The sequence below is a fragment of the Schistocerca cancellata genome, chromosome 6 (genome assembly GCF_023864275.1).
Source record: "Schistocerca cancellata isolate TAMUIC-IGC-003103 chromosome 6, iqSchCanc2.1, whole genome shotgun sequence".
Classification (NCBI taxonomy): Eukaryota; Metazoa; Arthropoda; class Insecta; order Orthoptera; family Acrididae; genus Schistocerca; species Schistocerca cancellata.
The window spans coordinates 265,023,710-265,048,425 of NC_064631.1; the positions used below are offsets into that span (position 1 = coordinate 265,023,710).

Sequence of the window (24,716 nt, forward strand, 5' to 3'; positions counted from 1 at the left end):
TAGTAAGACAAGACATGCATGAGATTTCATAGGCTAAACTTCAGATTCTAAAACTGACTTCACACGGGTCACACATACAGTTTCATTTTTTTAAACTCTGTTTGGACAAGAGCCTACAAGAAGATTTTCTAGCTCGTATATGCACTTATTGATGACTTAAATTCCAGAAAAAACCGCTGTACTAACACTCCCAAGAAAACATAACTCACGTTAAAAACTTTTCTAGATTAAGTTGATTGCGATATTTTTTTCTTGATGTTATTGGTCGAGGCACTATTTACTTGTGTACGGACAGTAAAAGAAGAAGGAATTTCCAGTAAGGCATCATGGAAACTGGAATACAGCGAACGGTCACGAGTAGCCTTGAGAGCGACTGGCTCTTCAAAGAAACGACCCGGTGCGTGGACCGGTCAAGGTCAGCGTCCGCTGCCTTGACGTCACGTGTACCGGTGAACGTACGTATATATAATGCAGTGCAGACTGAAGCCGGCAGATCACACCCCAGACGCTACAGCAGCAGCCTATTTCCAGAGTCACGATGCAGAAATACACTCTGTTGCTGGTCTGTCTGGTAGCAGCTGCTAGTGCGTACACCACCAAGTACGACAATATCGACCTGGACGACATCCTGCATAACGACCGCCTGCTCAAGAAGTACCACGAGTGCCTCCTTTCTGACAGCGACGCCTCCTGCACGCCTGACGGGAAGGAGCTCAAGGGTGAGTGCAGCGCTGGGCAATCACTGTAGTTCTTCCTATATTGACACACGTTATCTGTCTTACATCTGTCTTACAGATGAAGCGCACATCAAATGGGTCATCGTTTCTGCATTCGCACGACTGTAGTACATACTTATATGTAACGGATTCTGGTCTACTACGATGCACTCCTAAAGCGTTCTAAGGTTCTAAGTTTTACGGGACTATCGAATACCATAAAGCTAAGGCAGCTGTGCACATGCCTGCCTCAACTGCCTCGAATAGCATCATTTGTTTCTAAGCTGCCAACAAACATTTTTATTTACACTTCTTCAATCGCCGTGGAAGGTCCTGGTAACGCTCCTTCTTCATAAACATAGTAAACGTATCCTTCCCTTGTATATAGACAGAACAGCGTATTCGTGATTATCAACAGTCGTCTGGTAATTCCGTCACTTCTAGTACCCAAGGAAGCTGTGTGCAATATTGCAGGCAGCTAATGCTGTCACCTTTACATAAGAAGTGGCCATATATACTTTCTGTTGCTACCCCAAAAGCAACATATATATGGCGGATATTAATTGAAGCGTGTGTAGACTGGTATGACTTCACTTCTTTTAACCTGGATTCCGATTATAGCTTGCACCAAATGTACCACAAACATTAGCACAATGATCTGCCAGTGTATTCGATACAGCTAGTCCGAAACCTAGTGGCGATACAGATTTTTATGGGGAGAAAGGCTGGTGGCGTGAATTTATTCATCATCGGATTTTTTGCCAATAATCTGGTTTATTTTCGAAAGCTCTTCTCATTGTCTCTTGAAACGAGAGCATGTGACACTGTTGATGGTTATCCGTTTGTCGGATGGGGATGTTAAGCTCGCCGGCCTCCTTGGTACTATTCGAGATGGGTGGAGTACAATATGTGCATCTATTACACACACTCACACTCTAAGGACACATGCGACACAACTCCCACATAGTCACATTCAAAGGGACCAGTGTGAATAGAGACAGAACCTCCTTTTCGACAGGAGGCTGAATCCGTCCCATGGGATATGCCAGCGAACAGTGCCACACAGCACCTACATTCACATTAGCATTATTATTGTATTGCTCTTCGAAGAAACATGATTAGTTTTAATACATCTACTTGGCAGGAAACGTGGAACAAAATCGACTCTAACACAGTACAATCAAACGTGTAGTCAGCTGCGAAATCACCACTCCCTAGGGCTGACAGTCTCGTATTCGATTTGAAACGGTCTGTAAAACTTCGAACCTTGATTTCTTGGAAACACTTGAGAAGCCCACGGTACTACTGCAACATCTGTTACATATAAGTATGTTGTATAGTCGTGTTAAAGGGCGGTGAAATCGAAAACCCGATAGTTATATGCTTGCAATATACCTTTAACAACAACAGTAACTTTTTCAGTAATATCCTAGATATATTCTCTGTTCCTCCGTAAGTGAACTCCCATCTTTAGTTAGCACAGGCTCTCAGTAGTATTGTTTGTGACGGATTTACATCACCAGTGCGGGATGTTAGTCTTTGGTAATAAATCTGTGAACTGTTTCATTAATTTTTCTATTTTTTTTTTTTTTTTTTTTTTTTTTTTTTTTTTTTTTTTGTAAAGAGGTTCTCTTTCCATGCCAGCCTTCATGTCCTATATCTTGATCCATTATATTCCACATGTCGATAATCTACTTAACAATCCATAGCCGTTTCTACTGTAAAATTTACCCTACACGTCTCCTTCCATCACATGGTTCCCTATTCGTAGATGCACATCGCGTTCCTGATACCTTCGTTTCTTCTTCTCTATTTTGATAAAATTTCACTTTTAAGGAGACAGTTATGCGGACATCTGGTCGGTGATGCACGAAACAGGCAACAGATCTCGCTAATTTCACTGTCATTTGAGAGATTGCGTGAGGTATACCGTTCACCCTGGTTAAAATGTGCGCACATTCGAATGGCATAGCTCGCATGGCTCAACAGGCGCTTTATTGCTGTGATTTCTTGTTTGTATCTAACTCTCATATGTAACTCTCACCCTCCCTCCCTCCTCCCTTCGCTCTCCCCAGTCCCTGGCCCCTTTCCCTATCCTTTTCCCTCGCACTAACTCTTCCTTTTACTCTATCTCTGTCTCTCTCTCTTTCACTCTCGTTTTGTGTAAAATGTGTGACAGATCCTACTTGGTTGATTTATTACCGCAAAGCGTACCATGTCCAACGGGCTACATTTTCTGAACTGCCCAAGTAAAGTGGTTGATTACAAGCTGTTCCGCAGTGCTGTATGTGGAACGTGGCAAAACGTAAAGGTCTGAAAAATGGAAAATTCACATCATATTTTTGTCTTAGACAATAAAGAAGACACTGGAGTCACATGTTACCGCTCTTATTCATTTTAGCAGCAACTTTACCTCCTGCACGACTACACAAAGTATATATTCTTTATACTTTCTGTTGTGGATTGGCAAGAGAGCCAACCCTGTATGAGAGGAAGCCGAAAGGCACGCGTTTTAGCTCACGCAGGCTGGCGTGAGGTCTGGAACAGGTCAAGGAAATTAGACTAGCAAAAAACGTACGTAGCTGTGGAATACTTAACTTTAATCCATAAATGGTAAACATCGCTCTTGACGGTACATGTTTTACAACATCAATAGTAACTGGTAATGGCGCCTTGATAGGTCGTAGCAAATGACGTAGCTGAAGGCTATGCTAACTATCGTCTCGGCAAATGGGAGCGTATTTTGTCAGTGAACCATCGCTAGCAAAGTCGGTTGAACAACTTGGGCGAGTGCTGGGAAGTCTCTCTAGACCTGCCGTGTGGCGGCGCTCGGTCTGCAATCACTGATAGTGTCGACACGCGGGTCCGACGTATACTAACGGACCGCGGCCGATTTAAAGGCTACCACCTAGCAAGTGTGGTGTCTGGCGGTGACACCACACTTTCTACATCTGGCCGAAAGTCCCTCTGTGGGAGAATTCATGATTTTTGTTTCTAGGTACCACATTAGCACATTTATCTGGTCACAATATGATATAATGCACCTAATCACCATTTTTCGTGCGCTAATGAAAGGTAAGAAAACATGCAGAAGGATATACATATCTGCAGTAAAACAAAGCAAATAAATTTCCATTACTCTTCTATGTGGAAGCCAAGGATGGCCACCACTGAACCATGTGGGGCCAACTTGAAACACGGACCGATGATGCAGATTCAAAACGAAATACTTGGAGTCGCACAAAATTCAATTATTAAGTATTTTCAGAACAAGTATATTTTATCTCTTCACTTTTCTGATTGTGGAACCTGTCTGTTAACAGTCGCCGTTCCTGATGCGCTGACCAACGAGTGCGCCAAGTGCAACGAGAAGCAGAAGGCTGGCGCCGAGAAGGTGATCAGGTTCCTCATCAAGGAGAAGCCCGACCTGTGGACGCCGCTGGAGAGCAAGTACGACCCCACCGGCACCTACAGGCAGAAGTACGGCGAGGAGCTCAAGAGGGTCTCCGCCTAACATCCGCCACTGTGATATCTGCAAATCAATATCTCATGTAATCAATTTTTTCCATTGCCATATGTTCATCTTCATTAATAAATAACTAATAAACAGTGGAGAACCTGTTTTTGAATTCCACATTAAGAAGAAACCAAATAATCGAGTACGCTTACTTTGAAAGAAACACGACGAAACTTATAATCCCAGAATGCTAACGTATATTTCAGTCATTTATATACCCAGGGATAGTTTTAAAAAATGTTTCACATAACAATACAGATATTATAAAAGACTTTCTACTAAATCTGGATACAACATATACAGGAATTATAAAATGAAAAGTGGAATACAAATGGTTCAAATGGCTCTGAGCACTATGGGACTCAACTGCTGAGGTCATACGTCCCCTAGAACTTAGAACTACTTAAACCTAACTAACTTAAGGACATCACACACATCCATGCCCGAGGCAGGATTCGAACCTGCGACCGTAGCGGTCGCGCGGCTCCAGACTGTAGCGCCTAGAACCGCTCGGCCACACCGGCCGGCAAAGTGGAATACAGTGATAGCTGCGGTAAACAAGTTTGAGTTATAGTGGTTCATGAAAGATTAACAAACAAATACTGTACATATCACAATCAGGTAAATTCAAAGAGAGATTGACGTCAAAGAAGGGTGGGAGAGGAGGTGAATTGGGGATATGATGGAAGTATAGGTACCAAAGAGTGGAGAAAGGTTTCTGTGACTTACTGAGAAACGAAAAGAGAAAGAACGAGAAATGACAGAAAACGGAGGCTTTTGCTGTCCAGTATGATGGAGTGAACTCCGCACATGTGTGTTTGTTTCTAGGGGGAAAGAAACGTTATGTTTACGAAAGGAGCCGTGCGGAATGGCCGTGTGGTTAGAGGCACTGACTGCGTGGACCATCCCGCCGGAGATTCGAGTCCTCCCTCGGGCATAGGTGTGTGTGCTGTACTTAGCATAGGTTAGTCTCAGTAGCGTGTAAGTCTAGAGACCGTCCCCTTGGAAAAATTGTGCATTACTGTGCTGGTAAACCTCCTAGATTATTTGATTTACGAACAGCTGAGCAAAACTCAACGTACTCAGACAATTTTCTCTTTACTTATTCTGATCATCACTAAACTGACACACAATATTTTAGCGCAACGCAATCGACTTTCAATAATTCCTACAAAAGAATGGCCCTGACTAACAATAACCTCTACCTTTCATGAATCACTTACCTCACAAAAATCTTCGTTACTCGAACTACTGCAATACTTCGAGCACCAATACTGCCAACTAGATAAGAGATTGTAACTACTGAAGGCACTAACTACTGATAGGCATAGTTCGCAAATGAAAGTTTTTGATAGGGATCAAATAATGTATTTACCTTAATAGTGTGCAGGAGTCATAATATATGTATATCAGTTCCATTCTTACAAATTTCCTTTCCCTGAGGGACACACGTCCATAACGTCCGCTCTCAAAACTCTGGCTTCTCTCTCCCCATATCCACCACTGCTGGCGGCTCACTTGCAACTGCACAACGCTACACGCTGTTCACATCCAACTGCTGCCCAACACTATACTAGCGAATATTCCAACAATGCCAACCAGCCACAGACTGCACACAGCACAGTCAGTGATTTCCATACAGAACGCTACATGGCGTTACAAACATAACAACCTAAATAGCCTACTTACATAGCCCCCATGCAAACCCACAAAAACTTTTACAAATTATTTTGGGCAGTGCCCAATAGTTATCTGCTAAAATTTTTTTATATTAAAGACAACAAATATATCAAAAGCACACACTAGTCGAAACAATGTTGGTCAAAAGCCAAAATTTTCTCACAGTCCATAAAGACAGGCTTAATCATTCATCACAGTAGTAATTGCAGTTGTTTTTTTTGTCAAAGTCTGAGCAGTAAAAGAAAATGCATACGGAAGTAGTGGATTTCCATTCAGTCTTGAAGTAGTGCGGTCCTTCCAACGGAAGGACAGTGCTGACTCTTGACATGCAGACAGATAATGGGCCACAACAGAGCAAATCCACAGCAGAATCAGTCGAAGTTTTGAAGAATATTGGTAGGTAGGTCATCACAGAGCAGACCCACTGTAGTCCTGGTAGAGATTATGGTATTGGTTTGCCACCAGAGTTGTAGACCCACTGCAGTCCTTGTAGAGATAATGGTATTGGTGGGCCACCAAAGGTGCAAACCCACTGTAGTCCTTGTAGAGATGGCCAGGAGCCATCTGTTACGACTGTGCGGCTGCACAATCACCATCGAAGTGTCTTGCGGATAACATAGCAAGTCCATAAACCACCACTTGTGCACTCACAAAAAATTTTTGAAATGTCATTAGAACCAACAATGCTGTTAACCAGTCCCATGCTGAATTATCAACACAGGTGTGAGCGCTAACAGTCCTTTTTTTTCCTCACATATTGTGCATATACTATGACCAACAGAAATGTGTGCACTGTAATGAATCCCTACAAGTTACTTAATATAATGAACTGGTGTTAATTACAATTTTTTACTTGAGAATACAATTACAAAGGCACAAAATACATCATTAAAGAACATAACAGTACAGATAACATTAGTAGTAATACAGGCTTTACAAAAGAATAAAAATAAACATATAAATCAGTGTTACATGAATTATGATATAAATACATACATAAAGATCAGAATAACTTTTGAAACATCAAATTCACATATGAGAATTCAAACAGAACAGAATTAATAATGTGTAAACACCTTTACAAAGTAAATAACTTATTATTAATGCAAACTATATTTGAGGTTTAACAGTATTCCCCATCACAGTGAATGTAGCTTAGTATTAGAAAAATTCTAAAACATAACTCTTATCAAATAAACACATAAATACAGGATGAACACAATTACACAAGGGTACACAAACACATAGTGGAATAACACAAAATGACAGGACAGGGTTTGTATTCAATGTGACATTTGGTACTGTAGTCCAACTCAAAACTTCATTCCACAGATCTTTTCTCTTATGTTAACATTTGTTCGTGCAAAAAAAAAACACTATCTGTGCTTCTGTTTTTTATTCATATCCTCTTTCAAAATAATTATTCTTCATTGTACACTACTTTTCTTGCCAAACTTTTTTTTCTTATAGCTTCTCAATGCATATCATCCAATTCATCTCCACTCATTCTCTTGTATAGCCTACCCCTCTTAAGCTAACTTAAATCTACTGAGCTCAGATGCATAAACTAAGGGACAAGGCAATGCAGCAGCACAAAACAATTAACACAAACAGCAATGACAAAAAAAATGCGAATTTGGAAAGCAAGCAGCAGTATTTCTAAATTAGCAGAGCAAATGCAACATTACAACTAATATGAGCGGATTTGCAGCAACAAGAAAAATAAATCAGTATTAAAACTAGCTTAATATAACGTAAAATTCAGTAGGACCATGCTTGACAAACAGCAGCAGCAAATGCAATAACTTATATCTAAACATGAAAAAACTGAAGCAGAAAAAATACTACAGTTAAGATAGGAAATATCTAATACCTATGTCACATCTTAACACTAGAGTGATGCATCACAATAACTTACTCTACCAAACAAGTTACCAAGCTGTAGAAAAAATAATGTATGCAGTTCCTGTGAAGGGAAATGTTTATTTGTGCTCGCCCCCCTTTTTTTTATGAAAGTTGTTATAAACCCAAGCATGAAACGTCATACACTAGCTGTATGGCATTTCAGTAAATATCAGCAATTATGAGCTCCAAAGTGTTATTATATGTTTCTAGAATGAGATTTTCAATCTTCAGTGGAGTGTGCACTGATATGAAACTTCCTGACAGATGAAAACTGTGTGCCAGACCGAGACTCGAAATCTGGACCTTTGCCTTTGGCAGGCAAGTGCTCTACCATCTGAGCTACCCAAGCACAATTCAGGCCCTGTCATCACAATTTCAATTCCGCCAGTACCTCGTCTCCTACCTTCCAAACTTCACAAAAGCTCTCCTGCGAATCTTGCAGAACTAGCACCCCTGGAAGAAAGGATGTTGCGGAGACATGGCTTACCCACAGCCTGGGGGATGTTTGTAGAATGAAATTTTCACGCTACAGTGGAGTGTGTGCTGATACCAAAGTTCCTGGTAGATTAATTGTAATTATATGTCTTCAAGTATGAGCGTGTCGTATTTGCGGTGCTTTTTACAAAGAAATGTCAATAGCGAGGTTAATGCCCTCTTTTTTCTCCAATGACTTTTTTCCAGGTGACTGTCGCACAGCTGGGTGAATACAGCGCATTATGGCAAGGTCACTTAAACTCCTTACCGAAATATTTACCACAGTAGTTTCCGCTACAGTGACAGTCACGTAAAAAAAATATTTCACACGTCGAAAAATTACAGTAGAAATGTGTAGAAACGAAATCTCATGAATAGCAATGCTGTGATACTCACATTCATGCATGTACACACATGTCATAACTCTTAAAGTACCATTCTTGGTTTCCAACATCCATTTCACAAATCAGAGTCCCTAACCACTACTCATTATTCCTTACCTTATTACACATAATAACATTCCTCGTATAGCATCATCTTGTTGATCATAAACAAATCTCACCATCATAATACACATCGTTGTCGTTACAAGATCATCATAACAGATCAACCACATCTCAAAATTGTCGCAGCCTGTTTCAATAATTTAAAAAAAAATGCTCTCTGCTCGTTTCAGTAAAGCCATCTACCTCAAACGTACTCCAAAAATCATGATCCCATACCAAATACAACATTAAAAGCTCTCATAGAAGCACAATGGTTCCGAAAAAACATGAACAGTTCACAAAGTACAAACAAAATGCAATTTCATAAGTGTGAAGTTATCCAACTTTGTAACTGTATAAACATCTCTCTGTGACATAGTAAAAAAGAAAAGTTTGTCTCTCTCAGTTAAATGATCAGATAGCTGTGTAATTCTGTGTTAGAGAAATATGGTACCAATGTGTAAAGTTGTATAAGTAAATACCACATTACCTAGGGCTCCTAGCGCTTGCCTCACGTTTACTACACAAGTAGGCGTGTACCCCCTGAGGGTTAATGTGATTATACCCTCACGTGCTGCAGATAACAGCAACGGAATGAAACGTCTCACCGAAAACCTTCTTTGTGTCTTTGTAATTCAAGAATCTTTCTACAAATGTTCCAAGTACAATAATTTAATCACTCAGATGCGTTTCCTGTAGCGCTATACTGTGCGTCTTGCTGTAAGATAATTTCTGTCATTACTTGACGATAAAAATGAGAAAAGTATCTAGTTATCGTCCTCTGTAAGAAAAGTTCTGCAGAAGTCAAAGTACTTAACTCGTCATAAACAAAAGTGAAAAGTTATGCGTATAGATATCGTAGTTATTTCGCTTATTGCCATGATCTAGAAAGTACTATAGTGTAACGTATTGTTGTGCTATGGAAAAGGCTGTCTCATTGTAACTATACCTTAAAAGTTACTACTAAAACAAGTCTTACTTTCCAGTATAATACAGAAAAACTGTGCAGATATAAAACAGATACTGCACAAAAGCAACGATGTAAATTGTGTCACTCATTAATAGCGATGTGATATAATCGCTGTCAAACAAACCAAACACTAAGTCATCTGTAATCTCCCAGAAAGTACTTTAAAACCTGCATGTATTTTCAAGTAAACCAAAATGTTGCATTAAAATCTCATTAGCGGTATATGGTCTAGGTATGTAAGCTTTATAGTCGTTACACAGTCGTGCAACTAACAAGAAAGAATGTAGACACAATAACTCTGGGTCGTCTATTCACTATAACAATGCATTCGTAATTACTGTCTAAATAAGTTCCCTAGGTTCTTGACTGGATAGTTAACTTCAAAACAATGTTGCATGTTAACACTTTCTAAGTGTGACAAAGTGTACTAGTAACATGAAGTAGAAATCTTATAGCAATGACTAATTGAGAAAGCGAATTATCTCTCAATAAACGATTTTACATGTGAAATGTTGTGTAAACCTTTACTCTTTCTAGTACGCAGAGTTTCAACTTCAACCCAATTATCATGTGGTATATGCCGGATTCTGTAAGGTCCATTGTAAATCAGAAAGAATTTGTAACGCAAGTGTTTCTTCTTATGTGACAATGAATGAGCCTTTTTGAGATCTTTCTGACCAAAATACAGTTTCTTTGCATTTGCGTTACCATGTAGTTTTCCCCTTTTGTCTGCCGCAGAATTTATATATTTAATAGCCAATTATGTCTTTGTATCGAAGTTTATTTGTATTCGGAAAAGGTACAAGCTCTCTGATTCTGTTTGGTGGTTATTCATTCATCAGTACAAGAATAGGTGCTAAAGCAGTGGAGTCATGAGGCATTTCATTCAGCACGTTTTGAAATAAGGGTAAATATCTGTCCCAATACAGATGCTTTCTGTGACAATAAAGTCTGCAAAGTTTATTGATTTCTTTCATAACCTGTTCAGACGGGTTATAATGTGGTGAGTACAATGAAATAAAAACAGGTTTGATTTTATGATTACAAAGCATGCGTGACCAAACAGCAGAACTCAACTGCGGTCCGTTATCTGAAATGACTTTAGCAACATGTCCAGCTTCACGTAAGAAATTTTTAACAAAGGCGTTGGATACAGACCGTCCAGTGGCTTTGCGTACCGGAGTGAGAGAAAAAAGATTTGAAGTAAGTTCAACAGCTACTGGAACGTACGAAAATCCATTCGATATTCTGACAAGGGGACCCAAGAGATCAACAGCAGCAAATTCTTTTAATTTAGAAGGAATGATAGGAAACAACGGAGCACTATGTGAGATGGTAGATGGTTTAGATTTTTGACAATGTTGACAAATAGACAAAACTCTCCGAATTCTCTTATCCATATACTTAAAATAACAAGTCGCAATCTGACGTCCAATAATCCCTACAAAAGAATGGCCCTGACTAACAATAACCTATACCTTTCATGAATCACTTACCTCACAAAAATCTTCGTTACTGCAACTACTGCAATACAGCGGGCGCCAATACTGCCAGCCAAATAAAAGATTCTAATTACTAATGGCACTAACTACTGATAGGCACAGTTACCAAATGAAAGATTGTGATAGAGAACAAATATATATATATATATATATATATATATATATATATATATATATATATATATATATATATCAATTCATGACATCCATCTTTACAAATTTCCTTTTTATGGCGGTCAGACGCCCAGATCGTCCGTTTATAGCAACCTCTTAAAACTCTGGCATCTCTCTCTCCACATCCACCACTGCTGGCAGCTCACCTCCAACTGCCCAACGCTACTCGCTGTTCACATCTAATTGCCCGACACTACACAAGCGAATATTCCAACAATGAATCCAACCAGCCAAAGACTGCACGCAGCACAGTCAGTAATGTTCATACAGAGCGCTAAGTGGCGTTACCAACATAAAAACGTAAAGAGCCTACTTACAACACCAACAAGTAAGTCTAAATTTGTCTGACCAGCTATACACATCTGACACTTTGTCAGTCGTTGCGGCCCATCTGAAAAATATATTATTCTTTGAGAATCAAGTCTGCTAATACGGCTAGCAATTCTTTTTATTTCTACAGCCGGTCTCGATATATCTATGCTGCCGGATCCGATGATGAGAGCGTAAATCTGTCGAAACCAGCTGCAGTAGTAAAAACAATTTCTAGCGATGTTGAAAAACTTGATTTTTCAAGAATAATATAATCAGGCAAGTAATGGAGATTACTCTTAAAAGCGTATTAACATTTTGAATGAACCTTTTGAAATTGCAAGTAAGTAAATCACACAGGGACGAATCTAGCGTGCATGCAATTTTTGGGTATAAGCAGGTAATCGATTTCTCTATGCAATCTTGTATTACGAACCTTTAGAGAATAATGTAAGTGGGATCATTTTATTTCCAAAATAGTGATCGTTAAAGCAAATGTGAACCTGAAAACCTTAAGATTTTGCAATTATTTTATGCAGTTTCCAGTTAGCGTCCAAAAATCCTCGTTCAAAATCCACTGCACATAGCAGCTATGTAATGCCGACATAGTTGCGTTACTTCTAGTTCTGGAGAAGACGATAGGAGCTTAGCATGAATGTTGCCATTATAAGTTTTGACTACTTTACATAAATTGATTGCCATGCTACTTTGAAATATCTTGCCAAAAGAACGTGGTATAGCTGGCTGTTGGTTGTATATTTCTGTGACTCGAGTAGGCAGTGTGTGTCACGCAATCATTCGTATCTTCAGATCATTCCCGCAACCTGACAACGCATACAATAAGTAACATAATGATTACTTTGTGGACAGACGTAGTAGTCCTAAGAAAATATGAACAGGTATTGTTAATTATTTCGTTTCTCGTGATATATATTAGTGTCCATTATGTCAGCGGTTTCTGTGATACATCCACATCACATTGTCTGTGCAATGATTGAGTTTTGCCGTAGGTGACCACGTGCGTAGCAGTATAACATGATGATTACAGCCGTTGTTTTATTGTTTTGCTTTTGAAGTCACGCTGTTTCTAATGTAGCTGTTTTCATATTACTTTTAGGGCTTGATGATGACAAAGTGTGTCGTCGAAACCGGTTTCCAATAAATTGATAATGTATTTACAGCTAACGGCAGAGTTCAAAGCTGTAACATTCCTATAGGCTATTGTTGTCTCCTCCTATTTAAAAAGGATATTTATACTGGAAACATTGTATTTCAAAACATAGGTATATATCTTTATGGAAATTGGAAATTTTTGGTAAGGTCTTATGGGACCAAACTGCTGAGGTCGTCGGTCCCTAAGCTCACACACTACTTAATCTAACTTAAACTAACTTACACTAAGGACAACACACTAACCCATGCCCGAGGTAGGACCCTAACCTCCGACGGGCGCAGCCGTGCGGGTCATGGCAAGGCGCCCCTAGACCGCGCGGCCACCCAACGCGGTAATATCTTTATGAAAAATGCCAACGTAATCAAGTAAATATTAAGCTACGAATGGGAAAATAAGAGCAGCTACTATTTTAATATGACTTAGGGAAAAAAGAGGTTTTTTTTAAAAAAAAGAAGCGGCTTCCTATCTAATTTACTACATTAAATTTAACTGGGATAAGAATAGTAAACGTTACACAGTATGTTTTGTACGGCTAGCGCCTGGAATCCTGCTACCCCTCAAACAGTTGCGTAGTGTGGGTGGCATAATTCTTAACTCGCTCGCTCGTTACATGGACGCTGGCGATCGCCGGAAAACCATCCGATGAACTCAAAAACTTTTCCCTACAGTCTTCAGCAGTCACGGACATCCGGGTGGCAAAAGCGTTGCCACCAGTCGCATGTCTCCAGGTGCTGGTCCCTGTATCCTTCCGCAACCCAGCTGTATTTTACGTCGCCTCTGTACATTCGGAGTCACTCCGTGGCCAAGTGCGGACCCTTCGGCCCCTCAATACTGAGCTTCCTTCGCCGAACAAATCACTGTCTTTGCACTGACGGTGACCCAAAACCAACAACTGAAGACCGAGGAGCACGAGACCGATAGTGTGACTAACCCGTTGCCCATCACCAAGTAAATCTTTGAACCACAAAAGTTACCTCTGATATCGCCTCCGAGCTCTCGCCTCGCGGGACACCACTGACGGCGGACATCGCCAACAATCGAAGACCTACGAGCGCTTTGCAGATCGCGTGTCAACCATCCAGGCAGTGACCGCTAGCTTAATCCGCATCTCTTAGTAGGACGTTTCCTCTGTCATCGTCTCGAAGCTCTCTGCCGTGCAGGACGTCGTGATGCCATGAATTGTGGACGCCTCCAACCATTACTAGTAAATTCCGTTTCTAACACGACAGCCTGTTGTAAAGGAAAAAGACACTTCATTGAATCACAACACGGTACAGGGGACGCACAGGCGGCGACTATGCCCGCATCGTATTCGTGTTGACGCCGAAATCACCTTGACAGGAGCACATGGAGGCCCGGTCTCACACTATGCTCCACAGAAGAGGTTTTCTTTGGACTTCCACCGGCCGCTAAGGTGACCGCGTAACCGGGAAAACCCTTTCGCTGGGCAGCTCAACGGCTGCTTGTTTCTCATGACCGCTTTTCATGTCCAGTGCAAAATTAAAGCTTAACCCAAAACTAATAAATATTCAACCTTATGTGTCACTGCAAAGTCAGTATGCTCATTAACTGGAAAAGACGGATGATTACACGTGCGAAGACCCGCCTTTGATATCCGCATTAGTTCATGTGTCATTGTAAGTTGTTGTTGTTGTTGTTGTTGTTGTGGTCTTCAGTTCAGAGACTGGTTTAATGCAGTCCTCCATGCTACTCTATCCTGTGCAAGTTTCATCTCCCAGTACCTACTGCAACCTACATCTTTTGGAATCTGCTTAGTGTATTCATCTCTTGGTCTCCCTCTACGAGTGTTACCCTCCACGCTACCCTCCAATACTAAATTGGTGATCCCTTGATGCCTCAGAAAATGTCCTACCAACCCATCCCATCTTCTAGTCAAGTTGTGCCACAAATTTCTCATCTCCCCAATCCTATTCAATACCTCCTCATTAGTTATGTGATCTATCCATCTAATCTTCAGCATTCTTCTGTAGCACCACATTTCGAAAGCTTCTATTCTCTTCTTGTCCGAACTGTTTATCGTCCATGTTTCACTTCCATGCATGGCTACACTCCATACAAATACTTTCAGAAACGACTTCTTGACACTTAAATCTATACTCGATGTTAACGAATTTCTCTCCTTCAAAAACGCTTTCCTTGCCATTGCCAGTCTTCATTTTATATCCTCTCCACTTCGACCAACATCAGTTAATTTGCTCCCCAAATAGCAAAACTCATTTACTACTTTAAGTGTCTCATTTCCTAATCTAACTCCCTCAGAATCACCCGATTTAATGTAACTACATTCCATTCTCCTCGTTTTGCTTTTGTTGATGTTTGTCTTATATCCTCCTTTCAAGACACTATCCATTCCGTTCAACTGCTCTTCCAGGTCCTTTGCTGTCTTTGACAGAGTTACAATGTCGTCGGCAAACCTGAGGGTTTTTATTTCTCCTCCATGGATTTTAATTCCTACTCCGAATTTTTGTTTTGTTTCCTTTACTGCTTGCTCAGAATAAAGATTGAATAACCTCGGGGATAGGCTACAGCCCTGTCTCACTACCTTCCCATTCATGCCCCTCGACTAACTGCCATCTGGTCTCTGTACAAATTGTAACTAGCTTTTCACTACCTGTATTTTACCCCTGCACATTCAGAATTTAAAAGAGAGTATTCCAGTCAACATTATCAAAAGCTTACTCTAAATCTACAAATGCTAGAAACGTAGGTTTGCCTTTTCTTAATCTGTCTTCTTAGACAAGTCGTAGAGTCAGTGTTGGATCACGTGTTCCAGCATTTCTACGGAATCAACTGATCTTCCCTGAGGTCGGCTTCTAGCAGTTTTTCCACTCGTCGGTAAAGAATTCGTGTTAGTATTTTTCAGCCGTGACTTATTAAATTAATAGCTCAGTAATTTTCACTTCTGTCAATAACTTCTTTCTTTGGCATTGGAATTATTATATTATTCTTGAAGTCGGAGGGTATTTCGCCTGTTTCATACATCTTGCTCACCAGATGGTAGAGTTTTGTCAAGGATGGCTCTCCCAAGGCTGTCAGTATTTCTAATGGAATGTTGTCAACTCCCGGGTCCTTGTTTCAACTTAGGTCATTCAGTGCTCTGTCAAACTCTTCACGCAGTATCATATCTCCCATTTCATCTTCATCTATATCATCTTCCATTTCCATAATATTGTCCTCAAGTACATCGCCCTTGTATTGACCTTCTATATACTCTTTCCAGCTTTCTGCTTTTCCTTCTTTGCTTAGAACTGGGTTTCCATCTGAGTTCTTGATCTTCATACATGTCGTTCTCTTTCCCTCAAAGATCTCTTTAATTTTCCTGTAGGCAGTATCTGTCTCACCCCTAGTGAGATATGCGTTTACATCGTTACATTTGACCCTAGCCATCCCTGCCTAGCCATTTTGCACTTTCTATCGATCTCATTTTTAAGACGTTTGTATTCCTTTTTGCCTGCTTGAATTACTGCATTTTTATATTTTCTCGTTTCATCGTTTAATTTCAATGTATCTTCTATTACCCAAGGGTTTCTACCAGCCCTCGTCTTTTTACCTAATTGATCCTCTGCCGCCTTCACTAATTCATCCCTCAAAGCCACCCATTCTTCTTCTACTGTATTTATTTCCTCCATTCCTGTCAATCGTTCTCTAAAGCTCTCCCTGAAACACTCTACAACCTCTGGTTCTTTCAGCTTATCCAGGTCCCATCTCCTTAAATTCCCACCTTTTTCAGAGTCCACATCTGCCCCTGGAAAAGCCTTAAAATTTAAAACTTGGTTCCCAAATCTCTGTGTTACCATTATATAATCTATCTGAAACCTTCCAATATCTTCAAGCCTCTTCCATTTATACAGCCTTCTTTCATGATTCTTGGAGCAAGTGATAGCTATGATTATGTTATGCTCTGTGCAAAATTCTACCAGGCGGATTCCCCTTTCATTTCTTGCCCTCATTCCATATTCACCTACTACGTTTACCGCTCTTCCTTTTCCTACTGCCCGCATCTCGTGGTCGTGCGGTAGCGTTCTCGCTTCCCACGCCCGGGTTCCCGGGTTCGATTCCCGGCGGGGTCAGGGATTTTCTCTGCCTCGTGATGGCTGGGTGTTGTGTGCTGTCCTTAGGTTAGTTAGGTTTAAATAGTTCTGAGTTCTAGGGGACTTATGACCACAGCAGTTGAGTCCCATAGTGCTCAGAGCCTTTTCCTACTATCGATTTCTATTCACCCTTCACTATTAAATTTTTGTCTCCCTTCGCTATCTAATTAATTTCTTTTATCTCATCACATATTTCATCTATCTCTTCGTCATTTGCGGAGATAGTTTGCATATAAACTTGTGCTACTGTGGTAGGCGTGTGTTTCGTGTCTATCTTGGCCACAATAATGTGTTCACTATGCTGGTTGTAGTAGCTTACCGGCACTCCCATTTTTTTATTCATTATTAAAGCTACCGCTGCATTACCCAGATTTAATTTGGTATTTATAACCCTGTATTCACCTGACCAGAAGTCTTGTTCCTCCTGCCACTGAACTTCACTAATTCCCCGTATATCTAACATTAACCAATCCATTCCTCGTTTCAGATTTTCTAACCTACTTGCCCCACTAAGGTATCTGACATTCCACGCTCCGATCCGTAGAACCCAATTGTCTTTCTCTCGAGAACGACGTCCTCCTGAGTAGTCCCCGCCGGGAGATCCGAATGGGGGACTATTTTACCTCTGGAATATTTTACCCAAGAGAACGCCATCATCATTTAACCATACATTAAAGCGGCATGCCCTCGGGAAAAAATTTACGGCTGTAGTTTCCCCTTGCTTTCAGCCGTTCGCAGTACGAGCACAGCAAGGCCGTTTTGGTTAGTATTACAAGGCCAGATCAGCCAATCATCCAGACTGTTGCCCCTGCAACTACTGAAAAAGCTGCTGCCCCTCTTCAGGAACCACTCGTTTGTCTGGCCTCTCAGCAGATACCCTTCCGTTGTGGTTGCATCTGCGGTACGGCTGTCTTTATCGCTGAGGCACGCAAGCCTCCCCACCAACGTCCAAGGTCCATGGTTTATGGGGGGAAGTATTGTAAGTTAAGTGTTATAAATAATTCGCGAATTGTAAAAGTGAATATCTCGTCAACGCATTATCCGTATGCTACCGCGAGGCGTTTACGTATACACTCGTAGAACTGTATCGGAGTGTATAGTAGATTTACTGAGATTATTCACATATTTAAATGACAGGGCGAAAAGTGGATTTCGCACAATGAAAAACAGTTTTTCTTACTAAATAAATGGAGAAGCATTAAAAGTAGCGGAAGGTCTGCAACTTAAGATATATTGGATGTTATTTAACATTTAACTTAAATTGTACGTTAATCCGAAAACTGGGGAAAACCATAGAAATTATTGTTTATGAATTAACTATGGTAGATAAAAGATAACTGATAACAACACAATATTTTTCGGAACGGTACCGTGTGATTTGTTATATTACATGTGTGTAAAATGCTAAAATTAAGAATTTCAGCATATTTCTCGTTAAGTAGTTTAACTGACTTCAGTCGTGCTTCAACGACGTTTCCTGGGTGAACAGCGGAAATTTGGAGGGGAGACAAAGTTCACACGCCGTTGAAGGTGGTCAGGCTGCGTTTGTGTTGAGGGAAAGTTTTATCTGATGAGCGGTGTAGTAGCCGTTGAATTATTCAGAGTTCCTACTTCTGAACATAGATCTTTTTCGGCGTCTGTTGAACTTATTACTTTTTGGGTTGCGTGTGATACAAGACGAACTCATAAGGTTTCAGTGCGTAGCCATTCTGGAATGAGCAATTTAATTTGCTGTGGAACTTAAGTGTTTTTCTAAGGAGAACTCATTGAAATAATCGTGGTTTATTCAATCCTCCAAGATCAAAAGAAAATCGGAAAGGCTCTGAAATTAATTTATTGTGAACTGTGACTTTCGATTTTTCTAGGTTCTTATTGTAAATGTACTCGAATTTGTGAAACTTCAAAAAATACGTGAGTGTTTACGTGATTTTGGTGTATCAAATCCTGCCTGCTTGTTTTATGTTAAATACTTTCGTTGAAAATTCGCTACATTGCGACGAATGTAAGTTCTCACCTCATAGATGAAACACAACCAAACTTGTAAGTCCAGCCAATTTACGGGGGGCTCATTGAAGTGTTAGTGCTGTGTAATGTGAGGGTAAATCTTTTCGTGCAGTAGCACATGCGGACTCGAAGCTGATGTAGAACTTGTGAACAGTTTAGAACTTGGATTTTCGACGAGTTTATGAGAGATATTGTATTTATTTCGTCATCCACACAATATGCACAGTCCCATACATCCGTACGGTTGCTCATTGAAGAGTGAAAGACTCTAACCTGTACCAGGTTACACCCCAGACGATTGTAATTCGGTTTTTATTCATTGACTTTATAAAGTCCATTCTTCTGGACACCTTGGTTCACACGTAGCAATGTGTCGTTCCCACTCGGTCACGAATGCAAAGTATAATGGTAGTTTATTGTTAACAAAGTGGAAGGATTGGCTTTCTATAAAGCTTTGTTGATGTTTATCTTGTCTTGATTCTCAACCATGTATGTTCTCCTTCTCTGTGGGACCTGCTCGATGAACGAATAAATTCCCAGCTGGCACATTTACCATGATGCTTGTTTTATGCGGCGAACAAATGAGGAAACAAACAGCCACAATTCGCAGACACATGTCTTTTGGGTTTGGGAAGATTATTGGGAAGGGTCATGCACATGTCAACTATTTTTGACGAGCTCGTGAAACAGAATCATGGGCAGCAAATTTCACTGTAAGTTTTCTCGAATGCGTGCCTTACTGTTGATTAGCAGGTCGTGGGTACAGCCATCTCTTCTGCCTAAGCTGCCTAGCTGTGTAAAGTTTGCTGCCAGTAGTTTGGTAGCAAAAAGGTCTGATTCAAGTGCCTAAGTACGGAATAAAACAATGTTGCTGTAACCTTTGGTGCTGAGCAACCCATCTGACTGGCGGGTGCAGATATCCTTCAAAGAACCATTACAAGGAGATCGGTACCAGAGCTATCATCTGAGAAGTGTGAAGCTCCGTCGTCGCAGGCAGTCTATCAGTGAAGAGCGACAGCTTGTGAGCCGCCGTTGCTAGCCGTCAAGAAAACGTACGGCACCTCTCACTCTGTGTGACATGGGCTTTAAAGGGTAAAGAAGGAAGTTATTTTTTATTTTTTATTTTATGATTCTGCATCACAGGGACGTGGTGTAATCGATGTTAATGAGGTCCTTACTCTGTTAATATGCTGTCATAATGATATTCCAAGCGACTCAGAAACCTTATGTGCAAAGGATACGATGTCAGGTAAGTACGTTCAATAAGTAATGCTGTAAGACGTGTATATTTCTATTGTCTATTGTCAAACCACAAATTATGAAAGATGTATGTATTTTATTAATAGGATTAAGTAGGAATAATTTATATTTGTCATTTTGGAAATAATTGTTCAAAAATGGTTCAAATGGTTCTGAGCACTATGGGACTCAACATCTTATGTCATAAGTCCCCTAGAACTTAGAACTACTTAAACCTAACTAACCTAAGGACATCACACACACCCATGCCCGAGGCAGGATTCGAACCTGCGACCGTAGCAGTCCCGCGGTTCCGGACTGCAGCGCCAGATCCGCACGGCCACCGCGGCAGGCAAGGAAATAATTGTGGTAGCAGGGAAAGTCTGCACCAAAGTATTGTTGGCGGGAGAGACTGCACATTGATATAATTCTAAAAAGACCGGGAGAGACCGCGTATGGATACATTTTAATAAAAGAGCGGGAAAGACCGCGCATTGATACATTTTGTAATGGTAGCAGGGATTGTCTGCACCAGAAAGCATTGTTGGCGGGAGAGACCGCACTTAAGCTTTCGTAGAAAGTCAGTAGTAAGCGAGATGAGAAGCGAGTCGGTAGAAGGTCTGAAGCGTGACGTTGAGAGGAGCGGTGTACCTGCCAGCCACCAGCTATGATTTACAAGAGATTATAAACGGATGTACAGAGACATCAGCTAACTATTATCATAAGAGGAACTAATATTACTGATTTTTTTTATTTATTTATTTATTTATTTTATTTTATTTTTTTTTTTTTTGAGAAACTTAAAACTACTGAAGGTATGTTTGCGCAATGGTAGTTGTAAGATTAATGTAAAAAGTAAGTCCCATTTAAACGTTTGTAAAATCATTTCATTACCAACAGTAAATATTTGAATATTTGAATAATCGTTTTCAGAATATAATTAATTTTTGCCAGCAATATTGCGTTACTGATTATAATCCATCCCAAAAACCATCAACGTAAAACTTTGCAAAATTTTATTGTAGTCAATAAAAAGTTTAACTATGAATTACGTAACTTCAGTCAAATTAATTAAAGAATCATGTCAGCAATGATATTAAAAAATAACGTCAGCTTTGGTAATACATACAGCCACTTATTATGGCAGCCCACCAGCAGCTAATAGAGTGTAGTAAAACAGAGTAAGTATATTCATGTCTCAGTTCGATGTAGCAGTCAGATGGCGATCCAGTACCAGTAAAAAAGGTAAGGAACAGTTTTGGTTTATTGCAGGTAACGACTGAGGGCCACGACGACAACACATTCTATGTTTCGTCGAAATAATCAGCAAATCACTTTTAATAAGCAGCATTTAAATTTGTATGCGAAAATTACACTTATTAGTATCGAGAAAGAGAATTAATTTGAAAGGAAAGATTTCATTTGTTATTATTAAGATAGAGATAGAAATCCTAAGGGAAGGTTGCGTAACAAAAGAAATATAGAGGAGACGGGAAGGTTTCAATGTAACACTTTTTTCTCGGTGATTTCTGTATGAAAAATTGCAGAATTTGTTGTGCGACTTCGTAAAATATTCCCACTTCAGCCCCTGTAGTTTCATGTAGTCCCGAAAGGTAGTGGCTAAATGGTTCAAATGGCTCTGAACACTATGGGACTTAACATCTTAGGTCATCAGTCCCGTAGACCTAAGGACATCACACACATCCGTACCCGAGGCAGGATTCGAACCTGCGACCGTAGCGGTCGCGCGGTTCCAGACTGACGCGCCTGAAACCGCTTGGCCACAACGGCCGGCCAGGTGGTGGCATTTTTCGTAGACTTCAAAATGGTCTCTGTAACGGACAGATATCACAGGGTTTCTTTTGGCGACAACTAAGAGTATCGCAGATATTCATAGGAGCCAGAAGAGTTTCTGTGGAGGCCTGGCAGTGAACAAAACCACGATGAGTCGTTGTGCGAGGGGTCTGTCATCATCACAACAAGGTTTCCCAATCCTGCCAGAACTCCCGGGTGCCGGTTGGCCGCAGACAGCTGTGACTTCCGCAGTGTTGGGACGTCCAGACACTCTCATTCGAGATTATATGAAAGCAGGACGCCTGTCCTGCCGGGCATGTTTCATTCGAAGTGATCGATGGACCACAGTTAAACACCTTGCTGCGCAACTAGACGTCTCTGTTGTCAGTGCTGACACATTCGCCTTGAAGTTGGTGTACTCAGAGGTCGTGAATAGTAACGACGGACAATAGATGTGGAATCGCTTGCACATTACGAAGTTGATCGTGACAATTTTCTGTCGAACATCGTCACAGGCGAGGGGAGAGGAATATCACTACACACTAGAAATCAGACGCCGATCGCACCATGTACAATTTATTCGTTGTGCGTGTTGCAGCGTGCTCATTCCCTACAGTGCAGATGACATGGCACTTCGTAACACTGGGAATTCGCAGCTAAACCAATAGAGGGCATCAACAGCACTCCAGCTGCCTCACCAGGCAGCATAAATGGCGATGGTAGAGGTCACTGGCAAATAGCACCTCTTCATGCATCCACACTGTCATGTGCCATAAATAGGCCTACACCTTCTGTCCGTGGGACAACTATTTAGGCCAGTGCACGAGCTTCGGAGAGCAGCTCCATCACAGGGAGAAACCTGACCATCTCCACTATGCAGTTCCAAGGACATGGGCATCAACTTCTGGACAGCTCGCCACCTTCTCAGCTGGAACTCTAAGGAATCAGCGATGTGCTCGTTGAGACTTGGTATAGTTCTTCTGAGGCTCTCCTAGCTGACGATTTAGAACCACTCAAGAAGTTTCTCTCCTTGTTGGACTTAAATATTTCGTTACTGTTTGCTCTCAATACTCCTCCAGTTAAGTACACTTTAAGAGTTGTTCAATGTTTATTGTTTTTAAGGTGAAACATCAGTTCGAACTTTGGTTTTAAATCTGAAGTTTTAACCAACAGGTATTAGAACTTCAAGACTGTTCATTAAAGAGCGAGTGACTACTGAAACTCAAGTCACTGTTTATAACATAAGCTTTTAAGGTTTTAAAACTGTGTTCACTGAAGCAAGTGCAGCTCTTTCAAGCAATACTGAACTTAATCATTTACATTGTGATTCGTGAAGTCTAAGTGTTCCGTTATTGACGAACCATAATTTATTTTGTTTTACTTACTGAACTATTAACATGCATTTTGTTTCACTTATTGAAGAACCATCATTTATTTTGTTTCACTGTCGGGAATATTTTTGTGGAAATTGTATTCAATAAATGTTCTTTGTTTCGTATACCCAGGATGTTTACCTGTGCCTGCCATTGGCGAACACGTCAGTTATCATACGCAAGGGTCGTGGAAAACAAGAATGTAACTTTTTGGATGTGGATCTCTTCTATAACGAATCCTGCTTGAGAAGCATTTACGTTTTGGGAGAACGTATGAAAGTTGATTCCTTATATATCAGACGCGGAATAACTGTGTTTCTCTTGGAGTTGATCTGTTCAGATTTCAATGTACCCATGAGCTGAAGAAAAATTTCACTTTATTTATATCACCACTACCTATGCTCCAGCTAAAGTACGTCTACTAACACCCTAAGTAGGATCGAACACATACCCAGAAATCACTTGCGTTTACTTGTGCATTTAACTACAACAGAAGTGGCGTATTGGTAACTTACTTCAGTTGAGAAATTATTCTATGCTTGTTCCTCAGCCGTTCAGTGACCGTTGATATTGCATATGTAATCAGTATTCGTGCATAGACACAATAAGAGATTCACAAGTATCCTCTTTCGTAGGTGAACCTTATTTCCATTAACCAATCAACATTACTATCCCCCAGGGTTTGCTTATTTATTACTGTAGCTATGGTGTCTGCCTGCTTAGCTGATTGGTAACATGTTTGGCTACCATGTAGCGACCCGATACCGGACAGGATTAGAGATTTTTTCCTTTCGTGGTCTATGTGTTGCGTCGTCTTCATCATACTTTCATCAAAATCATCATCACCGACCCACAAGTCACCCAATGTCGCGTCGACTGGAATAAGACTTTCATCCATCGGCCGAACTTCCTCAGTTGCGGCCTCCCGGCAACCAATGCCGAATTATGGTTTCATTTCTTTTCTGTAACTATGTTGTCGTTCTTCGTGTCATTAGTGACCCAGTGGCGTAAAAACGTCTGCTACACCGTTACATTTCGTAAAACGAATTTCTTTACATTTCATATAATTTAAGTCCAATCAGTAGTATATGTAAAAGACATGTGATTTCCAGTTCAGTCTGAAAATACGTGTAAGCTGTAAGGAATTATCCAGTTTAACATAACACGATTTTGTAAAGTAAACGTCATAAAATAATACGTGTTTACGTTTCTAGATCTGTAGCCATGTATCATCCGTTCACTCCGATTATCACCACAAATTTCTTTTGTCCCTTGAAGCATTTTTATG

The 24,716-nt window shown here is 40.5% G+C and overlaps 1 protein-coding gene across 1 annotated transcript; it reads left to right on the forward strand.

Annotated features, from left to right (window-relative positions):
- The first annotated feature begins 477 nt into the window (after positions 1-477).
- LOC126191039 (allergen Tha p 1-like) lies at positions 478-4,333 on the forward strand. Its single transcript, XM_049931748.1, has 2 exons — positions 478-719; positions 4,040-4,333. Exons 1-2 carry the CDS (start codon positions 539-541, stop codon positions 4,228-4,230), a joined length of 372 nt encoding a protein of 123 aa, XP_049787705.1. The 5' UTR covers positions 478-538; the 3' UTR covers positions 4,231-4,333.
- Positions 4,334-24,716: the final 20,383 nt, after the last annotated feature.

What these genes read in the sequence shown, in the direction of transcription:
- LOC126191039 (XM_049931748.1), top strand. Translation starts at nt 539, where the DNA reads ATGCAGAAATACACTCTGTTGCTGGTCTGTCTGGTAGCAGCTGCTAGT. An exon ending in TGACGGGAAGGAGCTCAAGG is followed by an intron (nt 720 to 4,039) that starts GTGAGTGCAGCG and finishes GTCTGTTAACAG; the next exon opens with TCGCCGTTCCTGATGCGCTG.